This window comes from Leptosomus discolor, chromosome 4, assembly GCF_034619465.1.
Source record: "Leptosomus discolor isolate bLepDis1 chromosome 4, bLepDis1.hap2, whole genome shotgun sequence".
Taxonomy (NCBI): Eukaryota; Metazoa; Chordata; class Aves; order Leptosomiformes; family Leptosomidae; genus Leptosomus; species Leptosomus discolor.
This window is the reverse complement of record NC_141394.1, coordinates 26558479-26576271: the sequence shown is the minus strand read 5'-3', so window position 1 is coordinate 26576271 and position 17793 is coordinate 26558479. Positions and strand designations below refer to the sequence as shown.

The 17793-nt window shown below is 40.6% G+C and overlaps 1 protein-coding gene across 1 annotated transcript in view; it reads left to right on the top strand.

Annotated features, from left to right (window-relative positions):
- Positions 1-10049, top strand: part of ARHGEF38 (Rho guanine nucleotide exchange factor 38) — a 37184-nt gene extending 27135 nt beyond the window's left edge. The window contains exons 8-14 of the mRNA XM_086464446.1: positions 254-358; positions 1561-1683; positions 4045-4365; positions 5970-6110; positions 8446-8644; positions 8826-9085; positions 9864-10049. Of these exons, the coding sequence (XP_086320572.1) occupies positions 254-358; positions 1561-1683; positions 4045-4365; positions 5970-6110; positions 8446-8644; positions 8826-9085; positions 9864-10049 (1335 nt within the window). The remainder of the gene's footprint in view (positions 1-253; positions 359-1560; positions 1684-4044; positions 4366-5969; positions 6111-8445; positions 8645-8825; positions 9086-9863) is intronic.
- The last annotated feature ends 7744 nt before the right edge of the window (positions 10050-17793 follow it).

Genomic DNA, 17793 nt, shown 5'->3' with positions numbered 1-17793 from the left:
TAGGTGTGCTTGTAATAAGACAACTCCCTGCTTCCTCAAAGATTAAAAGTTAAATTTTCTGTCATGTTGCCCTGTGCTTTTAACTTTTCTAGGATTGGAACTGGAGTCTGGGTGAATTAGGTGCCAATCTGTTCTGATTTCAAAGGGGGGAGTTCAGGGAAGGTTTGGGATTTTTCCAGCAGCGCTCTGGTCATTTCTTTCATTAGCCAGGCTCTTTTGGGCTGCCAAGATAACAGTGTAAACATTTGTTTAGGTGAAAGATCAAACTTTTAATAAGGAAGAAAAGTTGTTTCGAAGTTTAGAGAAGACCGTGAAATTGTGCGTGAAGAACATTTCACTTTCCTCACAACATCTACAGGTGGGTACAGGTCTTTCTGAAATCTGTGGCCACAAACCATGTCCATAACCAGTTTAACACACGTTTCTGCCTACTGGTTAGGTAACACCAAATTATTTATAGGCATTGATATATAGATTATGTCTACATCACAAAGTTAAATAAATGAGCTGTGCTGATGCTGCATTACTGAGCCCATGGCAAAGAAGTTTTGAAGCCCACACTTCTGCATTTTTCCCCTTACACAAGCAGGCTCTACGGAGATCCGTGTGCACAGTGCAGAAAAGAAGGTGCTGCCTGGTGGCACAGTTATGACTTTCAGTCGCTGTGTGAAGCTGTCATATGGGTCATATGGGTGGAGCACCAACTGCTCCTCACTAAAAATGCAAGAACTGAGTTGCAGCCACATGAATTAAAATATCCTAACATACACAGTTTGGATGTGACGACTCCTTCCTTTATCCTGTTGCTAGATTGTGTTGAGGGCTAGCATTAGATGTACAGAGTGCTCAAGTGCTGTATATGTCTTTGCTTTAATCCTCCTCTCCAAAGATGTGGGTTGGCTTGTAACTTATCAACTTTTCCTTCTCATGGACAACTTGCCAACTTTGCAGATGGCACGAGGGCCTTCAAAGTGTAAGTGTGCCCAAACCAGACACGAAGGTTGCTTCAGAACTGGGTAAGATCAATAGCCAGCTGGCCAGGTCTTATCGCAAACGTTCCTTGTTTGGTTCAGCAAACAGAGGAAGGCCAGTGAGCTCAGCCGAAAAGGGTTGTTGCCTGGAATGGTGTTGACAGCTCCTTATCCAAACAGATGCACACTTCATCAAGATTAAAATTCAGAATAAGTGAAATACATCATCGTAGTCCTACTTAGTCCTCCAAAAGAGGCCTTCGAGGGTACATGGGTCTTGAGCTGGTTACTTGCTGAGGAGCAGCTAACTTCCAGTGGGACATTCATTAGGTTGGGGTGTCATTTTTTCAATTGAACATTAACAACTAGATTCTCAAACAGTTTAGATTGAAAATAGACAAAACACAGGAAAATATTATAATAGTAAAACATCCCACAATGGCTGGAAACTGCACAGAAACTGCACAGGTGCCAGAGATGGAAAATATTTCTGATTCCATGAGTATTATTGCAGTAAGTGCATGAGTGAACGCAGTATATTAAAACAGATTGTAATACAGTTTCCTCTTCCTACCATCTTCTCATTTAGGATTCTATACATCTGGCTGCACAGAATATAATTGGGCTTCAGGAAATTTTGCAAGACAAAGACGATGAAGTCAACGGCTCATTGGAAAAACGGAACAACACTGCAAATCTCTGTGAAGACCTTGTAAGTTTATGCAATGTCCAGTGTTACACAGCTATCTGTATGTGTGAGAAAACAGGTGTATGAGAGGAAGACTAGGGCAGAAAAGAGCAAAAAACCCTAGGAATCCATTGGGAAAGATGTGTGGGTTTTTTGGTTGAGTTTCTCTAAGAAATAAGATAAAATTCCATGTAAGTGCACTGTGTTTTCCCTAAAAAAGCTAAAGAAAACTTCTCAAGTTAAATTTCTGGATTAAAACTAAAATCTTTTTGCTAAACTTGCACAATTCACCTGAGCTTCAGACAAGAGCAACAGGTCTTTGCTCTGCTACTTGCAGTTTTAGAGTGACTTTTGTGATCTTTGTTGTACTTGTGAACTATTAGCTCCTGGAATCATAGATCTGTGAAAATCTCAGCTTTATTACCTTTTCAGGTAAGTTACTGTCCTTCATATAGGGGAACCATGAAAAATCTGAATATAGCCCACAGAAATTAAACAGCAATTAAGTTAGTTTTTCAACTAGTCTCTTGCTTTCAGAGTCCAAACAAACTGTAATGCCTGGCTCTGCTAAGATAGGCTGAAATGCCTCCTCAAAATGGGGCAGGCTGCTTCTTAAAACAGCTGCTCAAGCTGGAAAAATTCAGAGGTGGAGGTTTTCTTATACTTTCCTAAGCTTGTTCTGACTAAAATATAGCCACTCAATCCTTTCTAAAACACTGAAAACAGAGTCTGCCAAGAAGCAGAAGGATCTTTAACAGACCACATCCTCCCAGATAATGACAGGGAAGCAAGATGTTGTATTTCCTTTCCCTTGAGGTTCCCACGTTTTAAAAGAATCTCAAAAATTAATGTCAATATTCAGAAAGATATTTTCAATGTCTTTACAATGAATGACTGCATGAAGTGCAGAAGAGTACCTTGCTGTCGTTGCAGTGGTGAGTGTGCCCAGTATAGAAGATGCCCCCATATTCAGAAACATCAAAGAAAACCAGAAGCAATTCCACAATTTTTTCCACTTTATTTTCAGAATAAATCTTATAACTTCTATTGGCTCATGACCCAGCTTTCTGAAGGTCTATATAATTTAAAAAACAAATCTTAATCTTATTTGTTTTAATTGTGGATATTGTTATTAACCGTGTTAACTTCTACTTATTATCTATTTCTGTGTCTTGGATTTACAAAATTACAAGGATTCTCTATCCTATGAATAAGTTTGGTTTAAAAAAACCTTTTTTTTCTGACATTACACAACGAGTAGATAGTCTCATTGAGCAACTCATAGTGTTCTTTACATATTTTCCTGAAAGGGTACTATCAATGGAGATCTCAGAAATGGGCTCAGGTTAATTTCGTTTTTCCTTTGTGCAGTTGTCAATAATGAATACGTTCCTCTCTCATTATATTTTAGGGAAAATTTTAGGGCAGAAATCCACAATAGCCTCTTCTCTTCCAGAAATCAGGTCCAGCAGTTTGGAAAAATTGTTTTCTTAATGCATCAAAAATTGGTTTGCTAAACACAGCCCAGTTTTTCAGGTGGAAATGAAGTCAGAACTATCTAGCCAGTGTACATCATCTTGGCCTTGGGAGAGCAATTCTGGTGCTAAAATGGATCTGTCCGCAACTGTGGTGTGTTACAGAGGGTAGAGGGACAGTTGCTCTTTTATTCTCACATTCAACCCAACAATTTAATTCACATAGAATGTCCAAGAGCTTTAATATGATGATGAGTTTCACTCACTACAAGCCTGTGCTGTATTTGACCAAGTGACTTACAAAAATAAATTTTGTTTCATGCAATATTAATCCCTTGAGAAAATTAGAGACTAATGGAAAAGTCTGAGAAATACTTTGGTTTTTTTACCAGGTGTCTAATTTTGTTGATTACTAGAGATAAAACCAACAAGCATAACATAATTTAATCAAATCAAGTGATTGATTGTGTTTGTTTAAACAGGAATTGAGTTACAGCTGTTTCCAGGAAAAAAAAAAAAAAAAAAGAAAGAGCTTTGATAGGTTCAAGATGCAAACTGCCATTTAACAAGATCTCATTGCCTCTAGACTGTGTATTGGCATGGCCTTCCAATTATGAATCCTTGCCCAGTTCTTCCTCAGTGGTAACACACTAAGGGCAGTACCACAGGCTGCGTGCTCCAAGGGACTGCTACCAGACACTTTAAGCTGCAAAACTGCTACCTCTCTTTTGCAGTGTTGTGAAGGAGATTCTAACTCATGCTAGGCCCTGCTTGAAGCTGCCTCTGACAGCAGTGCCTTGTGAAGTCATTAATAGGTTGCTTGATAGGCTGCCATCAGGCTTAACCTGTTACTGGGTCTGAAGGACTGTATGAACATAGTAGTAAGTGGGTCTGTTTTATACCTTTCCAGATGGCTCAGCTGAACAAGCTTGTTTTGGCTCCTCTCTCGGCACTACAAGCCCTGTTTTCAGGCCCACTAAAGCTCATCCAGAAGCGCTATGACAAGTTGTTGGACTACAACAGCTACCTTCAGAAGTCAACGGGAATAGAGCTGGACCTGGCAAAGAAAGACTATGAGGCTCTAAATGCACAGTTAGTGGAAGAACTTCAGGTATTCAACAGAGCAGCCAAAAAGATTGTGTTGAACTGCCTGCATTGTTTCATTACCCTCCTCAGGGATATTATGTCTGCAGCACTTCAATCAAATTCTGCTGTGGTGGTGCCTGTTCCAGTAAGTACATTAGAAACAGGTGTAGCTCTGCCTTTTTTTGTCTTTTTTCTTTCTGTATGATTTGGCTGGAGTTATGTAGGACACATACCTACAAGCTACACTGATTTTGTGTGTTCTGCTAAGCACAGTCAGTTTTTATTTGTTTTTTTTTCCATGTAAGCTCAGCAAAGGTTAAGTTCTGAGCTTAAGTTTTGTCAGGCCTGGACTTTTAATCGAGAATGATCCTAATGCAACTGTTCCAGCTGCTACAGTGGTAGTAATATCAAGAACATTACAGTAAGGCAAAAAGGAGGCAGCTGCTAGCATTTCAGTCTTTGTTTCTTAGCGTATACCCTGAGTAGCCCAGAAAACACAGGAAGAAGAATTCTAAGCAAGTACGTGAACACTCCTATTGCTGCTAGACCTGCAGAATCACAGATGACTGCAGAAGAGAAGCAGGTTAGGAGATCTGATGAAATAATTTCTATGAAAAGCAAGTCGCTTTTAAACCGAAATATGCTGCAGAAGCTCCTGCAGACATCTCTAGGCAGTAAGGAATAGTTTTGTCTATGTTAGAATTTTTAGAACATTCAAATCACTTTGCTTATGTAGCCAAAAGTACCAAAGATGTCTGTCTGAACTACAAAAAAAGGCATCAGTTCCTCCAGCCCACTCTACTCTTTCTGGGCATTATGATCATTACCTGAAGACTGAAGTTGAGAAGTTATTCTTAATTTGTGTGAAAATCCTACAGTGTTTCAGTTTTGTTGTACGTTTGCCTAGAGGACTTGAACCCCCCCAAGAAACACAGCTGCAACGCTGCCTTCCACACATCCAAATCCGCTCACCTGAACTGGAGCAAGACTACAGATAAGAAACATGTTGCAGTGAGGCAATTCTGGCTTGATCACAGCACTTTATAGTTAGGGGCAGCTGAAAAATTAAGAAAGTGAGGTCAGGATCAAAAGACAGAGCTGCACTGTTTAATGGGAAAATGAAGGCTTTTCCCGCATGAAGAAATTGCATCCCTGTAATTCGACCATTTCATGTTTTGAAAGCTGTTGTATCGAGCATTGTTTTCGGTGAGGCTCTGCCTACAAAACTAGCTTATTTTTTCTGTTTACATCAGCAATTACATTTGGATTAGGCATAAACCGAAAGCACTTATCCAGTGCCACAGACAGAGCTTCAGCTTACCCAACGATTATTAACCTGGTGGCAGCACCCAGCAGCACAAACACACAGCTGTAGGGTAAACTCCTCCAAACCTTACAGCACATTGGCCGCTCTGATAGCTGCTGAGATGCACATTTGCATCTGAAAGCAGGTGGCTCAGTAGTGTAAGTGCAAGGCTGTTCATTTTCATCATGTTTAGAATATTTTTTAATGATTTAACTTAAATTAGTGTGTCTTTTAAATCTGATAGCAATCATTAGAAACTTTCTTTAAGCAAGGACCTTTCCTTTCTTTCCATCTCGTACCTAGCACACTATGGGCTCTGCAGAAAACAGCAGTAGCTTGTCAGATTTCCTGACACCTGGCATTCAGCCTATCAAACCAAATCTGCTCTCTCAAATCTCCTTGCTATTTTGCTTATGAGATCTAACCCACCTTTGTGTTTGCAGCTGTCTTCCTCAAGCATCTGTGAAGTGCAGAATCAGTTGATGGAGGAGGTTCACAAGCTGAATTTTGTAAAAGAAAACAGCAGTGCAACCTTTATTGAGAGAAAATTGAGCTTGGAAAAAAAGAAACCTGTCCCTTCTCTGGTGAGTACCACACATCTGAATTGTGTATGAAGTATCCTTTTTATTTTTTTGCTTTTGAAACAAATCCATTTTTATGCCACCTAAAGGTTTGGGCTTGGTCTCTTCACTGGGACTCTGAATCAAGTTGTTGGGCTGAAGCAGTTCCATTGACCAGTATCTTTCAAAGATTTTTCACTACGTTTTCATGTTATTATCTTGAAAATCCACTTGAAATTATCTCTGATTACCCTTAGGTCTTTAAGCACATGTTAAGTCTGAAGTTGTATATGTAAACTTTGATTACTGCTTTTGTTAAATACTCTTACAGTGCATCTTAGTGTTCTAATTCAGAAATTTTGTTTCCTCATCCTCAGCTGTGGTCGTGTGTACTGTCTTTGCACACATATGCACACATATACACCCCCACAGCAGGAAATCTGTGTCCCCCTGGTTCCCAATATTATCAGACATTTCCAGAGCTTTTAGGAGTCCAGTTTACAGCAAAATAAAAACTCAAGTGCAGATTTACAGGGGAAGCTGCGAAAGCTGTAGGATTCATTTTAGCATCAGTAAGGCACATGTGCTCTTTCTTCTGTGGTGTGGTGGGTTGACCCTGGCCAAAATGCCAGGTGCCCACCAAAGCCACTCTATCACTCCCCCTCCATAACTGGACAGGAGAGAGGAGAGAAAAAAAAAAAAAAAACACAACAGGCTTGTGGGGTTGAGATAAGGACAGGGAGATCACTCAGCATTTACCGTCACGGGCAAAACAGGCTCGATTAAAGGAAAATGTGATTTATTACAAATCAACTCAGAGAGGAGTAATGAGAAATAAAACCATATCTTAAAACACCTTCCCCACACCCCTCCCTCCTTTCCCAAGCTCAACTTTGATCATGTTTTTTCTCCCTCCTCCCCCCTAGCAGCACAGGGGGGAAAACAGGGAATGGGAGTTAGGGTCAGTTCATCACACTGTTGTTTTCTGCTGCTCCTTCCTCCTCAGGGGCAGGACTCCTCACACATTTCCCCTGCTCCAATGTGGGGTCCCCCTCACGGGAGAAAGTCCTCCATGACTTCTCCGGCGTGAGTCCTCCCACGGGTTCAGTCCTTCATGAACTGCTCCAACATGGGTCTCCTCCATGGGGTGCAGTCCTTCAGGAACCAACTGCTCCAGCGTGAGCCCCCTCACGGGGTCTCTGGCAGCAAACCTGCTCCAGCGTGGGCTTCTCTCTCTCCACAGGCCACAGGTCCTGCCAGGAGCCTGCTCCGGTGCAGGCTTCCCACGGGGTCACAGCTTCCTTCACGTAGCCACCTACTCCGGCGCGGGGGCCCTCCACGGGGTGTAGGCAGCCATCTGCTCCACCACCCATGGGCTGCAGGGGGACAGCCTGCCTCACCATGGTCTTCACCACGGGCCACAGGGGAATCGCTGCTCCGGCGCCTGGAGCATCTCCTCCCCCTCCTTCTGCACTGACCTTGGTGTCTGCAGAACATTTCTCTCACATATTCTCACTCCTCTCACTCGCTGCAATTACTGCTGTGCAACAACTTTTTCACTCTCTTAAATACGTTATCACAGAGGCGAAAAACGCTGTCGCTGATTGGCTCGGCCATGGCCAGCGGCAGGTCCGTCTTAAAGCCGGCTGGCATTGGCTGTATCTGACATAGGGGAAACTTCTAGCAGCTTCGTACAGAAGCCACCCCTGTAACCCCCCCACTACCAAAACCTTGCCATGCAGACCCGTTACACGTGGTATGTTAAGATCACACTGATGTGCAGCACCTCCCTCCCTGACCTCTAACCAAACTTGGCGAGACTATGCTTCCAGCAGTTAATAGCAGCTTGCCCTTATTTAGTGAGGTAATTTCACACAAAAAGCAGACAAAAGTTTGGGTACCACTGATTTTTTTTTTTTGCCTAATGCCTTATCATGCAAGTTGTTATGGGACCTTAGCACACCTCAGCCGATTTTTGGATTATGCTTTTTTTGTGATATTACACAGTAATTCAAAGATCATTGCCATGGAAAAACAATTAAGCAAGTGACAGTCCACAGAGAACACCGGCTCTTTGAGAGCACGGGACACACTAAGAGGTCTTTAATTAGTGAAATTCTTACGTTTCTTCAAAATTTGCCCTTTACTGCTCACCTATTAATATAGCAGTTGGACAGGTCCTTGCTGCATATGCAAAGGAGATTCGGTTACATATAGCTGTGTAAGTACCTCCTTGACCTGCGTGTAAAACCGTGGGGTCAGTTGCCACATACACCATACAGTGGTTTTTAGGCATCCCTGTTGCTCTAGAAATGGCCTCAGCATTATCTTCAGTGAATAACGTTTTTTTGCTTTTCAGCTTGAATCTCCACGTCAAACGGAAGGCCACAGGTCCAAGCTGTTGTCTACATACAGCACAGAATTGCTGTACCAAGCCAAGCGCAAGTGCAATGCCACACAGGAATTTGATATTGATTTACATGAAGGAGAACTGGTGGCTGTTGTGGAGCAAAAGGACCCCTTTGGAAGTACAAGCAGATGGCTTGTTGACACAGGAAGTAAGTTCTCTGCACAAACATCCCAATAACAGCTTCCCTTTGGGATATTGATTTCTTTTCATTCTGGCCCCATCTGTTTGCCTCTGTCATACTGACAGCTGCATAAAATGGTTGGGTTTGAAAAGGTTTTCACGGTATTTCACTGTTTGTTTATTTTCTTTCTTTTTATTCTGGTATCTAGTCCTTAAAGGGTATGTGTATTCCTCCTTCCTGAGGCCTTACAATCCAGCCAAAGTGCAGAAGGATGTAGCAGAAAACAGCTTTGGTGATGACGATTTTGATAATATCAGCCTCTTTGTCTCTTCACGGCCCTCCACTGACAGCAGCTCAAGAAGTCCAGGGCACAAGAAGAGTGACAGCAGCTCATCTCTTCACATCTGCGAAAATCCCACAAGCAATGGCACAGGGACTGATGCTTTTCAGGATATGGATGACCAGCATGTAAGTATGATACACACTGTGCCTGTCTTCTTGTTCCTATTTCAAATCAGAATTATACTGCTTGTAATTTAAATGGTTTTCTTTTACGCCAGAGAAGATGGGCACTAATCTGTCAGTGTGACATGGGAATTTGTTATCCTCTGTTCTTTGCCTTTCTTGAATAGCTACGAGGTAGGAAAAGATAATCAGTTAAACCATGAATTGCAGTCCTGTCTGACAGAAAACACATCGTTGCATTACTCCACCCTATGTACAACACCTCAAGGTTCTCCTATGGAGCAGGAACTTGCGAAATAGCTCAGTTTGGGGGATTTTTCCACTTACCATTGTCAAGAAGGCTGTGGCAATGTTGATCAGCAAGGCACAGAAGGCCTGTGTGCCACATTTGAGTACAGGAGCTTTAGGAACGGTGATCCTCCCTGAGGAAACCTTACTGGAAAAATCTCCATCTAATCCAAGGCCGTTTGTGTGACAGAAACAGGCACTTGGTGTGAGCTGAAAACCTTACCAGTGTAGTAAAGTGATGAGGTCTTGAAGCTTGGTTTGTTCTTCCCCAGACAGAACTCCCCAGACCTTTCAATTTTACCTTTTTTTTTTTATTTTTGGCCTTGTTCATTATAGTCTGTCTAGCAATTGCAGACCATGTAGTTGTGTACTGGTTTTTATACGTTATTACACATTTTCTGGATAGAGAATTCATACTAATACACAATGACAGGTTAAGATGTGGCTACATTTCTGAATTCAGAGTTTGGGTTTTGTGGCTTTCCTTTTTCAGACCTTCTATGCTGTTTATGCATTTCAAGCAAGAAATGATCAGGAGCTCAGTCTTCAGGAGTACCAGAAGGTTAGGATACTTCGGTTTTCTGACCTGAGTGGCAATAAAGAATGGTGGCTAGCAGAAGCAAAAGGTCAGAAAGGATATGTACCATCTAATTATCTCGGGAAGATGACATACGCTTAGGAACAGAAAGGCCCACTGAGCCAGTTTCTCTGAAGTAGACAAAATAATCATCTATTACGGTTTGCAGCCAGCAAGGCAAACTCACAAGTGATTGACAGAAGCCATGGTATCTGGTACAGCACATAGATGATATTAGGAACCTCCATTCTCCAAAAGCCATCACCTTGTCAAGACCTGAAGGAGGAAACATTTAACAGGAAGACTGATTCTGATTAACATGCTGAAGAGCTTGCTTTTCTATTACCCCATAATTTTTGCTTTTGTCAAAGCATCCCACATCAGAAGTCAACCTATAAGTACAAATCACAGCTAAAATTATGTTTTTCTTCCATGATATTTAGCAAATAATATTTAAGACAAAGAGAATTAGCCTTGAAATTCAGTCTTCAGGCATGCTGTAGTTCAGGCTGGATTGTTCCTGAACCACTATCTCAGTGCACATAGGCATGTCTTAAAACTTGAGCTTTTTGGCTGTCTGTTCTTACCCTCAGCCACTTTTGTAACAAACCTTTTTCTCAGAGGAGATTATTGGAGTGGGAAAAGAAATAGGGTTTCATTTTTGAAACATTTCAACTTAAAACCTATCAAATGTGGTTGTACCAGTGGCTGGTCCCAGGGAAGAAGGTATGTTTAGTGAAACATGGAAACGGGGGGAGGGAAAGGGGGGCACAAGAAACAGGTACTGTGAAATAATGAAGTTATAATTGTCAAAAGAATTGCACAACTACTTCATCTGGTAAGAAACCATTTGTAGCAATATGAAAGCACTCCAGGTTTGAAATTCCACATATGTCTCCACACTAGTTGCTTTATATTGCAAGATCTATGTAATGAAATGAAACTTTTGTTATTAGACATGGGAAATTTATTAAGATTTAAAAAAAAAAAAAAAAAAGTCAAGCAGTGCATTTCAATGAATATTTACTGCCTGTCTGATTATTTAGGCCAGACACAGGGATCATAATGTCTAGTGAATAAGCTGGGACTTCAGATGCCTCAAAATTTCTCTACCAGAAAAAAAAATGAATCATCCTTCTCAAAGTGTCTGATGTTAGATTGAATAGTGAAGAATGCATCGATGAGCTGATTCACTGTTTGCAGAACTCAGTCAAAAGCCCTGTATTTTGCTAAAGTATCTTCAAAACAGTCGAGGCTGTTTTAAGAAGTTAGTATAGTTCCCATTGCATCGTCAATGAGCACAGAAAACAAAAAATCCCAAGGATCCGAATGTCAAGTGGTACTTCTTTAGGTTCGCTGACTACAGCGACCCTTAGGTCAGGCTGGTGCCTATGCTTGTGCCAGACTGAATAGCACTATTACATCGATAACGGAGCCTCTGTCACAATTTCTTTCAATACGGCAATGCCTGGGTCCTCCAGTGCCAAGTGAGGACCTTCTTGTGCTAAGCATTGCAAAAAGGAAACACAAGAGTGGCGGTGTAATTGAAAGTAAACTGCTGTCAGGTATTTTCTGTATTGCTTATTACTGACTGACCATTAAAATGACAACACTATTAAAATTAAAAGGGGGAGGTGGGTGTTGCTGATCAAGGGTATACAGGTTTTGCTCTAAAGCTTTTACGCAAGTTTCTACTTCCTATAGTTGAAGTGTAGGGTATGAAGATGGAATCATTCAAAACCCTTACCAAGATGTAATCAGAAATAACCTGTCAGCAAAGAAAGGATGAGAAAAGTTAGGGCACTCAATGTAAACAATGTTTTTTGCTACACTAATGAACATAGTTTCATTTTCTTTAATGTCCTAGATTTTCATATTTTCCTAAAAAAGGTAAAGAAAGTTCTCAATCTTGCTTAGAAGATAAATGCAGTGGATCACAGAGATCAGAACCTGAAATTTGTGCTGGATTAAATCATGTGATAGAGAAACTTTTCAAGTTCTCAGAGATGGACATCCAGAAACTGGTATGTGAAACTCTGTGAACTACTGCAGTCCAATGAGCAGTAGTAATAGATAATGCAACATTTTGCCTGACTGTGCATCACCTCATGCACTTAAGTCTTGTTGTTTCCACAGCAAGCGAAAATGGTTCTCATTCATTTTATCAAAGGATGCAGCTTTTTTAACAGAAAACTTTGCCTTTAGTTAAATGAAGAAGATAAAGCTTTGGAGAGGGAGTATCAGCTCAGGAGACTGGACTGAAAGACTCTCCCCTACTAAGCTTGCACTGCTTCAGCTTTTTTATTTTAAGATTACGGGGAAGATGCATGCAAGAAACTTTTCATTATGTCTTACAATTTAGAATATTTTATCTAGAGATGATCCATACTTTGCAATAGTTGAAACAGTTTTAGAAAGAACTGAATCGTACTTAATAGGCTTAATGCAGTCATGTAAGCACAACGATGAAGTTTTGTATTTCAGACAGTGAAATTCAGTAAGGGCAAGAGTCAGAAAAAAAGATTTTGGAAGTCTTAGCTCTGAGAACTTGGCTTGAGTCATACAGAGAGCTCTGATTTTGAGTGTTTGGTACATTCCCCATGAAAAATCAGGCTCTGTGAAGGTGTCTCAAAGTGTTCTCAGACGCTGCTCTCCGAAATATTCACTAGGTATCCTGAACTAACAAGGAATGAAGGATGAAATACAGTGGAGCCACCACCTAAATTTCACTGAACTTTCGTGGGACTTGGGAACTGCTAGTAGGCCATAGGAAATCCCAGTGCACAGTTAGGACCCATAATAATTTTTATATTGTGGGATAATTTGTATGACTTCATTATAGTCTTGTAACTTGGGATCCAGAAAAAGTACTTGATTAGATACGCAGGTGGTTTGGTGTACTTCATTTCAGAAATCCAAAGTTTTAGGTGTTATCATTTGACATTACAGATATATGTTTAGTTTTGTTTAAAACAGCTGAATGCAAAGTACAATTGCAAAAAATTAAGAGACACTCTTTGAATCTAAAGCCCTCCTACATTAAGATTTACAACAATTCACATTAGACTTGCTCAGACAGATTTTTGTCAAGATAGTGCTTTCGATACTAGAAACTGAGCTATGTTAGGGCTCCAGAAATTCCTATGAATATGTAATGTTTTTGCAGCTTTTTCTTTAATGTAGAGAAGGTTATGGTATTCTAAGAGTTTTCTTATTCTGGTTAATGACAAAACTAATTTGTTTTGATCGAAGCAGGGACAGGCTGCAGTTTAATGAATGAATCTTGCATTTATTCAAATGTGCGTTTTACTTACTTGAACCATGGTGACAATAAGCATGTACAAGTACTTCCAAGGTTGGGTCCACTCAAACTGAAGTGTTTCTCCATTCAGGCAATAATTTTAAGCATTGCCATTGATAACGTGGAACCCAGAAAATGTTCAAGCCAATGAACAGCACAGAGTCCCTGGCTCTGACCTCTGGCATATGTGTGCTTCACTATCTTCCCTCTGCTTGGATGGTGCTTGTGAACCCTAAGTAAGTATTCACCTTTTCAATGCAAGCACAGAGTGAAGAATTATTCCTTCTGACTTCTCATCTTAGAAAGCTTCACTGAATAATTACCTCTTTCAAACACTAAAGTATACTTTTGCTGTCATTTTAAGATAGTTTGTAAAGATGCAGATACGTGAAGCGGACCCAACACCTGCAACATGAAACAGCCATGACAATCCTTGTGCCTGTAGATCTATTACTGATAATTCCAATATTGTTTGTTCAGAAATGGTGAAAAAATCTTCTTTTAAATTATTGTAATAATAAAAATCTATTTTTGTAAAGATACGTTTCTTTTTTTTTTTTTTAAGCAAGACTTTTTCCACAAGCAAAGAGCTTTGTATGCTATCCAAGATCTGCCTGTTGTTGAGAACTACAAAAAGCATCACTACAAAATCAGGAAATATGACAGTTGCCTCAGATAAAATGCTGCATTTCTAGTACTCATCCTAGTTTATCTATCAGTATATTAGAACTAGTCAAACACTATCAAAATACTGAGCAAGTTTCAAATTACACTTCAAGTTTCCAAATGTCAGCTTAGTTCTGCTCTTTTCTAGCTGCTCCTAAGATCATGACCATTATTATTTACCGTTTTGTCCAACCAGAAGCCTGTCATGAGTTGTAATAAATAAAAGTTTGTGTTACTAAAATAAATTACAGAACTTCGTGTTAGATCTTTCCTCTTAGACCTAGCTATTACCAGCATCCCCTAGTCTGACCAGAAGGAGCACTCATGGAACCAGAGTAATCTATTGTTTCACATTATTAAGGGTATCAGAATTTGGGCATCTATGAAAAAACATCATATGTAAGTGGAAGTAAAATATTACCTTACCAATTCATAAATGGACAGGGAAAGTCAAGTAGCTATTTTTATAGTAAATCACAGAGCAATTTGGTTTGGGGATAGAAAAATCACAGGACTATTTCCCAGTTATTTTTTCTAAATATAAGGTATGCTTCTCAAAATTCCTTCTTTCTGCCCTACACTTCCTTCTTTCTGCCCTACACTAGATTACTCAACCTGACGTGCAAAGTCAGTCATACGATCCTGTAGAACAGACTCCTTCCCTGAAAACACAGTTGTTAATTCCATCCTAACGATAACTTCAAAGCAGAAAGTAACTGTTCGCTTCAATCTACTCTGTTTTTCAGCAGTGCCTATCTCACATATTCAAGCTGAACACTTGATTTAAAAGACCAGGTCTACGCTATAAATCCTTCCTGATATAATACTTCAAAGAATCACAATCCTAACTGACATTTTTATACCACAGAAGGAGACTTTAGTTTTCATTTAGGAAGCTGGGAAAGTCACAGTGGAAGAAAGTCTTTTACCAATACAAATTGCAGTTCTATTGCAGATTTTGCTAATACAGTGATATCAGTAAGTCCAGCTAGACTTGGACTTATTAGAGGGAAAGGCATAGCATAAGTTATTTTATTCAAAATGAATAGGAGATTAACCTACAGTCAACCCACGTCAGAGTCATAGATGCAGAAACATCAGCATACACTTGAATCAGGTCTGAGAGATATTTTAAATGGCACTAGCTACCACAATTTAAAACCTAAGATCCACTTTTTCTGCCTTTGTTCACCCCATACGTGGTACCTGAAGTAATCTGCAGAGTTCAGATGTAAGCTCCAGAACTCTCACAAGCAAAACTATACGTATATTCACAGGCAAGACAGAGGCAGCTAGCACCTTGAGCCTTCCTGTGGGAGCAGGTTTTACTACTAGAGTGAACACTTCACATAGGAGCACTCCAGCCATTAAAGGAATCTGTCTTCACACTCTACTTCATAGCGTAGGCAACATTCTTCTAATTAACATTCAGGAAGAAAACATGTCTTCTGTTTGCTAATGGAAACTACTTCAGCGCCTTTTCCAACTATACCACCATTAAGTATCTTCTGTGCCAGTGAGGAAGAAGGACGGGCTGATTGAAAAACAATATAAGTCCTGGATTCCTCTCCTCATGCTGTTACTTCTAAATCGCTCTGGAAGACACAGGGACTACAAAGACAAAGACTTTCTTTTCTTTTTCCTCCACAGGAAATAATAGTTGAAAGAGTATGCAAATTCTCCAGATAGCTAAGGCAATCCTGAATAAATTAAACTATTCCTTTGGATGTTAAAGAAACCTTAGCCTCCCCCGGAGAAAGGAAAAGACGTATTTGGTAAATGGCTGCATGTATCAGCTTTACAAATATTTAAAATACAGGATGGCTAAAAAAAGCTGTAGCTTTCACCTGCCTACGAGCACAGGCTTAGAGAGTTAGGCTGAGAGCTAGGTCTAGTCAAGAAAAAGTCATTAATGCCTCCACAGAAAGCTCCCGAGAGGCAGTCACAGGACCTATAAACCTCCTTTGTAACAGCAGCTGGGCTAAGCACAAGGCTGTGCTGGAGCTGGGGGGTGGAGCGGCTTATGTTCTGCAAAACGAAGAGAGACAAAGCTGATGCCACCCAAGGCCCTGGCAGAGGGAACGTAATGCATTCAGCTTGAACAATACCCACGCGCAGACTCCTCTTCCTCCACCTGTCCCCCCTTCACATTCGTACTATATTAACAGTCAGGCGGAGGACCCAAGGTGCTGGTAGGATACAAGTCACCTTCGACACTGCTGATGTCTGGATGCAACTCTGCCCTGGCACAGTTTCTCTCTTGCAATAAAGCTGTGGCATCTGCTTCATTTGCTCCTGGGATTGAGACACTAACGGTGAAACACAGACACATAAACACAGATATGACAGTTCCCATAAAAGTTATGCGGAATACGTCACTCAGTATAACAAGAGAACTTACCCTACCCAAGGTTAAAAAACCCATTTTTTTTCGTTATTCTTCATGAAAGCAAAATATGAACCCTCATTTTCGCAAAGGGCTAAAGGAATATTCCTTTATTTCTTCTTTTCTATTTGAAAATTATGCTATTACAAGTATTTCGGACATATGTTAATATGCCTTATATCTTTCAGACACTCGGAAATCCACAAAGGAACTAGCAGAGGTGAGAAAAAGGAAGTCTGTGGGTTGAGGAGAAAGGAAAAGGGTTCCTGAATACCTCTGCCCCCTGCCCAAATCAAATAAACCCTTTGTCCCATTAATGCTATGGGAGGGACAGTGGATCCTAGGATCCCAGTTCTGGGCTACATGGATCCTAATACTCGGCCTCCCAAGTTCCAGACCCTGGCCCTTGCGCCTTCAGACACTGTTGGCAGGCTAGCCAACCTGAAACCCAAGCAGGCAGCTTGCCACGGGTCTTCGATTAATATGAATCTGACACTGCGGTGGTTTGTAGTTTTTCCTCTGTCTAATTACAACTCAAGGGATAAAAGAGGTACCATAATACAGCTGGGTAACATCCATGTCCCAGCACTACTTTGGGAATATGTTTTTACAGCCAGGAGATTGCAACCAACTTCCTATAAGCTTAAGACTGTTCTAAAAATCTCCAACATGACCCGGCCCTTCTCTCTAAATTGCATCTGGAAATACAACCCTTCTGCCCAGGCTTAAACCCATCTACACACAAGCTTTGAAAGATCCAGTGCCAATATCTTGCTAGTAAGTTCAAATACAGGGTCTGCCAGCAGATTTGGGAAAGCACGCGTGAGCAGAGCGCTCCCTCTAAATTACGTAACGTTGAAGGGAAGGAGAAAGAAACTGAACTTTTAGAATATACAGAATCCATCTGATACTTTCAGCATCATGAAGACATGCACTCATAGGTATCTACTTCTGTTTCTACCTCCTACATAAACTACTGGAAAAGGTTTTCTAACCAATTTCAAAACTGTAATAGACATATTTTTTAAAAAGCAACAAACAACACCCCCCACCCCAAACTAGCCGACAGAGCTAGAAAAGGTTTTGCATCTACCTGAACTGTTGAACAGTGACCAACACTGTCACTAACTACTAAAGAGACTTCTGCCTTTGCTCATTCCTTGCATGAGAAAGCAGTAATTTTAGATAATAATCATACAGGCCATGGTAGAACAGTTAAGAGACTAGAGGCTTAATTTTCCAAGATAGGTTGGCAGGCAATACTACTCTGAAACCTGGAAGGCTGGGGAATTTATAGCAATACTTACAGCATGGAATACTTAAATAATCAAAGAGTCTTCTGTGTTTCAGGTGTTCCAGAAAGCAAGCTAACTTACTGACCCCCAAGACAATCCCCTTCATTTTCTTCTATTTTTCCCTCTCTTGCATCATCAAAACAATGTTGTTCAATCGGATTGTTTTAATTAAAATACACACTGCCTACCACTTATTTT